Source organism: Anneissia japonica, unplaced genomic scaffold, assembly GCF_011630105.1.
Source record: "Anneissia japonica isolate Jap-2015-1 unplaced genomic scaffold, ASM1163010v1 scaffold284963_len57484_cov149, whole genome shotgun sequence".
Lineage (NCBI taxonomy): Eukaryota > Metazoa > Echinodermata > Crinoidea > Comatulida > Comatulidae > Anneissia > Anneissia japonica.
This window is the reverse complement of record NW_022708867.1, coordinates 21,610-28,625: the sequence shown is the minus strand read 5'-3', so window position 1 is coordinate 28,625 and position 7,016 is coordinate 21,610. Positions and strand designations below refer to the sequence as shown.

The following is a 7,016-nucleotide window of genomic DNA, read 5'->3' as shown; positions in this document are numbered from 1 at the left end:
GATATAAATTAACAGAGTCAATTAATATAATAATAATAATAATACTAATAATATTATTATTATTAAATAATAATATGTAAAATGTTAGATGTATGATTACATTTAATTTATACACACATGTGTAAAAAACGATACAAACCAAACCAAATGACATCATAATCATAGGAAAACAATAAAATTGTTTTTACTACTACGATTTATCGTTTTCCCACGATTATGACGTGATTTGATTTGATTTGTGAAATAATTTTTTTTATCGTATACATGATCAATCGTGCTAGTGTGAAAATTCTCTTACTTTTTTTAATTTTCTATATGAACAATAGCTTTTTAGCTTTTTGTCGTTGATTGTAATCGTCATAGTGTAAAAAGGCCTTAAGCCCACACAACTACTGTAAATGGTTGCTTATTTTAATACTCTAACCAGGGAACAGTGCTGTTCCCTGCTCTAACATCGTATTATGGAGTTTTGGGTTTTAAAAAGATTGATTTTGGAGAACTATACACAATCTTGGAGTTTCTACATTGCATATACTCTAAAAAGTACTATTTAAAACACTTGAAATGTACTGCACCCTAGTCAAATAGGCCTACAACAAAATGAGAGTTTCTACATAATAATAATGATGATATTTATGCTTATACTAATGATGATAATGAAATGATAATGATGGTTTCAATTCTGATAAAAGTGATGATGGTAATTATCAGCGATGATGATAATAATCAGTGATGATTATCGTGATAAAATTATGATGATAATCGTGATAATTATATTAATTAAGTTAAACTTACGATGTATAGCTTTGCACACTGGACAATACGTAAGTAGCGAAATAAAAAGCAAGATCCACTTGCACACTATCATACCCATAATGAAGTTAGTATTTTAAACTTCAAACGTATCTCCTTCTAATAAAAATACAATTTAAAGTTCATATATTTTATACACAAAATCGCTACGACGATCTAATACTTAGTTGTTAAAATGTTAGAATGGTACCACCAAGCATTAGCGAAGTACAATACCATCTCGAAATCGTTTCAGCTTCAGTCTTAAATTTGCTATAAAGATAAAATCTAGTAGGCCTATTAATTTATGAGGTTGAAGCTATTTTCAATGAAGAAGTGCTGCATAATTAAAATGTAATATAATACGCTTAATACATGAAATATCGTACTAGTAACACGACAAAAACGAAATAAATTGAACAACAGGATGACAAGAACTAAATAGAAATTGATCTTCATTAATCATTGACTGAAAAAAATTAATAACTTTTAACTCGATTTATGCTAATTATGATATTGCGTGTGAATTCACCAATAATCATCAGCGTCACAGAACCGAATATCTTAGGGCTAAATGTATACTGTTCTAATAGCCTCGTGCGCTCGTCTCTCCGAAAGAAAATTAAATTTGCATAACAACAGTTGCTATGGTGATGACCTTGTATCTTAAACATCAATGTATTAACTTTGTTCATTAAGAGATGTTTATTATATAAATATATTGTATCTCATGATTTTTGCTTGGTCAATAACAAAATGTACAGCAATTCTACTGATTTTGCTTCGTTGCTATGGACGATAAAGAGTGTTGCTTTGCAATTATATCAAAGTTTCAGCATTTTTTTACATAATCCTATTATATGGTAATAATAGATAATTCAGATATTAAACATATTCATAAAACCTATGAAAATAAAGATTTTAATAAACTTTAAGCTTTCTGTATAGTTAAATTTAATGAATAAAATAGGAAATTTAAATTTGTAAAGCAACGGTTGCTATGGTGATTGAAATTGTAGTTTTTCTTAAGAAGAGCGTCATTAGTCAGGAGCATTTTAATATGCCTGATGTTACGAAGGTGATACGTAACGGACTGTTGGATATGTGTTTCCCCATCAACATATTAGAGTAAAAAACAACTCCAATATTGCAAACTTCTGATGATAGAAGAACATTAGTCTCGGCTCCAGTCGCGATACTATTGATTGGAGGTGGTGTTTAAAGGTACTTGGATTGAATACATGTACTTCAGTCTTGTCAGTATTGAAGCAGAACATATTTTGTGATAAACCAGGCTTGTACATCTCTAAGAAATATTATTTCGTTCCCTCGAAATAATTTAATATTTCCTTTAACCATGTCCCTTTAGGGGCGAATCCGTAGGAGCCTATAGTGATGAAGATGTAAAGGCCGTTTCTACTGCGTCCTAATTTTACCGTTACATCTGATTTACAATCGCTTTCACACGATGGTCGTCATAATAGACCGAATCGGCGACGCTAGTGGTACAAAATATAAACATACAGATCGTAAACCAGTACGCTCATTGAACACAGTATATTGAGAGAGTTATTATGCTTTTTAGACAGCGACCCAAAGTAAAGTAAGCCAATAGGCCTACGTTTCTTTTAAAATAATGATTTATAATTACTTTGGTAAATCTCCGTGCATTTTATTTAGGCTCTGGAATGCTGCTAGTGTACGCTAGCTACATGCAGTTAGGTCTAGGCCTATGCTGCACTGTGAGTTTAAGCCTAGACCAGGGCCCAGAGCAGGGAGGGAGTTGTTATGTCTCGACTATATATCTGTATAGTCGAGTACCGTAGTAATAAAGTAGAAAATAACCTTTAACGGTACTGATTGCTCAACCAAACTTGTGAAACAGACTGGTGACAAAAGGCCTGCTTGGTATGGTACATCCTAATGCCAGTACGTAATAATATGTCATATGATGATCATTATCCTCGGCAGTAACTACAAACATCCTATGATTTAATTTTGGATTTAAAATCACTGTAACATTTTTAATCATACTCTTGCAACGAATGGGGAGATTCGTTTTTTTTTGTTTTTTTTTTCATTCTGCGATAGTATTTGCATGAATAATATTCTTGACTTAGGCCTAGGCCTAAAAAGTACTAGCCGGCAACGACTCCACTAACTGGAGCAACACGTTGTGAAGGTACCGCACGTTTCCTTGAAAAACTTCCAGGCTTTATTCCTACTATCCATTGGAGCCTTACCAAACCAAACTGATTTGAAAATTTAATTTTGGAACGCTTCTAAGTGATTTACCAAGTTATAATTTGCATTCCAACCAACATTTGCAACAAATATGATGTGACTTACATCAACAACAAATCCAAGCCATATTCAATGCACTGTCGTCTCGCGATGTAAACAAACCCTAATACTCAATACGAAGTCACGTGACCCGAGCCGCCGATTCGGTCTATTGCTATTGGCATTTATCATCATCGGCATCAAACAATGTCGTATAACTATTGTGATTAAATCATATATTGTCACCTTTTATTTATTGATTTTATTGTCGGTACTATTTTCTGTCAGTAAAAATATCGTATGTCACCGTGAAGGAATATATAAAGTGGTAACGCGAAGTTAAAACCAGGACGTATGGAAAAAAAAATCGGAGGGATTACACTTAAAGTCAGGCTCCGGAGGAAAAACATTTTTTGATATGTTGTAGAACTGATTTTTCTGAGACAGAAAAAAGTTGTTTGACGAAAAACTGAGCAACGGTGAATGAAATTTTTCAATATTTAAAAACTGGGGGGAAAAAAGGGGCGTAACCGCTCATTTTTACACGTTTTTCACATGGAGAAATATTCTTTAAAAGTGTTGTGGTTCTACAAATTTGATCTAAATTCTTTAGAGCTCAATAAAGGACAGTTCTAAAAGGAATTGAATAGGCCTCTAGAGGCCTAATCGATTGGGTTTCACGTCGTTTTAGTAAATATAGAAACTATCGACTTCTGCGACAAATCAAAGCTAATAATTCATTTAATTTAATTTACTTTACTAATGAAGTCATTACAACAACGAAAGAGAAAGTCAGTGAAAATGCTAGCAAAAGACAAAAAAAAAAAAAAATAAATAAAATAAAATAAATCCCAGGAAATGCTGAGAGAGCAAATTAGTCTTGTCGAAAGTTGAATTCTGTTATAGAGGGGGTAAGCACAAAAGTGCCGTTGTCATAGGTAGTCTCTTCTTCCTCGGTCTCAATCGCCTCATGCATATGTGAACTCATTAGCTGTCACACTACACTGAGTTCGATTATGAATATTTATAATCAACTGAAACGTCTCGGCAACCACAAACCGATTTTCCAAGGCAAGTGCGATGATAGTGTAATTTACTAGCGGGGAATAGGCTGTTGGAAAGGTAGGAAATGACGATGGATTTTGCAGACGATGACGAAGATTTTGTTCCGGAAAAGATCCGCCGTGTAGATACCATTGATGCAAAAGAGAAAATAAATATGAAAGGCGAAGAGGAACTCTGAGGCCTAGATGAAGGCAATCTAGGCATAGGCCTAGTAGTAGACTCAGAACAGGGTTGCCATTTGGCCTTTTTGACGGCCAGATATCCTCAAATCTGGCCTTATAAAAATTTGCCTGGTCGTAACGTTTGAAAAGTCACGGCCAAACTATATTTGGCCGAAATTGGCCGAATTTTTGAATTTACAAATTTTTTTTCAATACAGGTCTAATATGTATGTATAAATCATGATATAATAGAGATAAACTCAAAATTGTCTTGCGGTAATCCAATAAATATACATGTAAATAATATGTGAACGTAAAAAGTAAAAAGGAACTAACTAATGCTCCCTTGGGCATGGTAGACATTGCGGAAGATGTGGAGGAAGCCCTGTATTTCTTCAAGCAAATTTCCTTGGACATCTGTAATAACAATGTGCCAATAATTAACATCAGAGTTACTACTTCCCTTCCCCCATGTATAAACCAGGAATACCTTTCACTAAGACGTGTGGCTAAATTTGCAAAACAAAAACAAAAACGAACTAAGGAATCTAATGATTGGAGCTCTTATAAAATAAAAAGAAACTCATTGAATAATCTAAGAAAATATTTAAAAAAGTATTACTATACTATAACACTATCTCAACAAATAAGGATGATACTAAACAAATGTGGAAGACACCTAAAACGTTACTACCAGCTAAAAAATCTTCTAATTCTATTAATGCTGTTACAAATCAAAATAATGTGCAGATCACAAGCGAAATAGACATAGCCAATGAATTTAATTCTTTCTTTTGTAATATAGGTGAAAATATATACTGAAATTATTGACGAGTCCAATTTTTCTAACATTTTATTAAATCTTAATGATCTTTCATGTACATTTAATTTTTGCAATATCACTAATTTTAATGTTTATAATTCTCTCTGTAAATTGTCCATTGGCAAAGCCACTGGTCTTGATTGTATAAGTGCGAAACTTCTGAAAGCTGTTGCTCCTTGTATATCCGGTCATCTTGCCGCCTTATTTAATTTTTCTCTCTCTTCTGGTCTTGTTCCAGCCGAATGGAAGCAAAGTAAGTTGATTCCCTTTCATAAAGAGGGACCCAGAGACAAATGTGAGAATTATAGACCCATCTCAATTATTCCAACTTTAATGAAAATAATATGTGAACGCTGTGTACATGAACAAGTCTACTCTTAGGCCTACCTAACTGAAAACCATTTAATCTGCCCTCATCAATCGGGTTTTCGTCCACTACGAGTTGCTCAAGAATCCATTCTAGGGCCCCTCCTATTTATTATGTTTAATAAGACTTATTTAATCGATTTTAGAGTCTACTAATATGTAGAAAATACATATAATTTTTTCTCCCCTACGAATTGTGCTTTTTCTCCCCGACGGAGGGGGGGGGGGCAGCCCTTCCCGACGGGGTGGGCAGCTCTCCCCGACGAGAGGCTCTGCTTCCCCCTCATGCTCTGCTTCCTTTGTTGGCGATTCGTCTGATTTGCTTTCTTTTATACTGCTGGATAGAAGATCTCAACATGAATTGTCCATGGTACGAAAATGCCCGAGTGGCAGTGTTCCAACGTACATATTCTGATATCTTTACCTCTGTAGGTAGACTTCACAACCATCGGACTAAGGCCAGCTCTTTGGGACATTTGTCATTGCCCAAATGTCGGACCGAACTTTTAATTCTGGTAAGAATAATAATGATAATGATAATAATAATAATAATAATAATAATAATAATAATAATAATAATAATAATAAATTTAATAATAATAGCAATAATAATAATAATAATAATAATTATTATGATTTTAATAACTAGCAATATTTGCTGCTGTATTTATTTAAATATACTTATAAATGTTCGTATTGCTCTTATATTATTTTAACAATTTAAAAAAAATGTATGATCTGGATGTTAATGTATTTTTTTTTATGGTGTTTGTATGTTGCTCGTATTTATGTATTGTGAATGTTATTGTTGACTTTTTGTACTGTGCCCTGTGGGAGAATAGTAGATATGCTACTGAACAGGTTTTCTCAGTATAAAGAATAAAGAAATAAAAAATAAGAGAAAAAAAAGGGAGGAATCTGCTGAGTGTGAAAATAAATAGGCCTAGGTGGCTATATAAAGTACATACATACACACACACACACACCCACACACACACACACACGCACACCCACACACACACCCACACACACATATATATATAACATTGTGAGGTTCTTTTTCATTTTACTTTTTCATAATATAGATTAATTTTGACTTTTATATTTATTTAACTCGCCATAGACTTTATATTTTAATTATATTGCATATTTTATACATGCGTCCTTGGTAGCCTAAATGATATGCTATGTTTCACTATTTCCTGTTTTTATTTAGAATTTTGGCCTATATACTATCTGTTTATTATACTGTCTGCATAATGTGGGAACGACTATTAATCTCCGTTCTCATTACAAACAGTTTATTATAATTAATGTATACCCGATTTTAATTACTCTCATTATAATCCGCATTGTTTATTCTTTAACTCCTCCCACTACAGTGGTTATGTGTGTCCACTTTTTGCTAGTTTTTTTCATGTACCTTGATAAAGACCTAATATGTCGAAATATTTGTTTTCTCCAATAAAGTGTTTCTAAAGTCTATACATGGCATTCGTTTCCTATTCTTTTGTTTTATATATATA

At 33.1% G+C, this 7,016-nt stretch overlaps 1 protein-coding gene across 1 annotated transcript in view; it reads right to left on the bottom strand.

The window, feature by feature from the left end:
• LOC117106595 (hyalin-like) overlaps nt 1–5,966 on the bottom strand; it is a gene marked incomplete at its 3' end in the record, with an annotated part of 29,575 nt that extends 23,609 nt beyond the window's left edge. The window contains exons 1-2 of the mRNA XM_033247978.1: nt 5,915–5,966; nt 4,638–4,718 (exon numbers count right to left, since the gene is read on the bottom strand). Of these exons, the coding sequence (XP_033103869.1) occupies nt 4,638–4,718; nt 5,915–5,966 (133 nt within the window). The remainder of the gene's footprint in view (nt 1–4,637; nt 4,719–5,914) is intronic.
• Nucleotides 5,967–7,016: the final 1,050 nt, after the last annotated feature.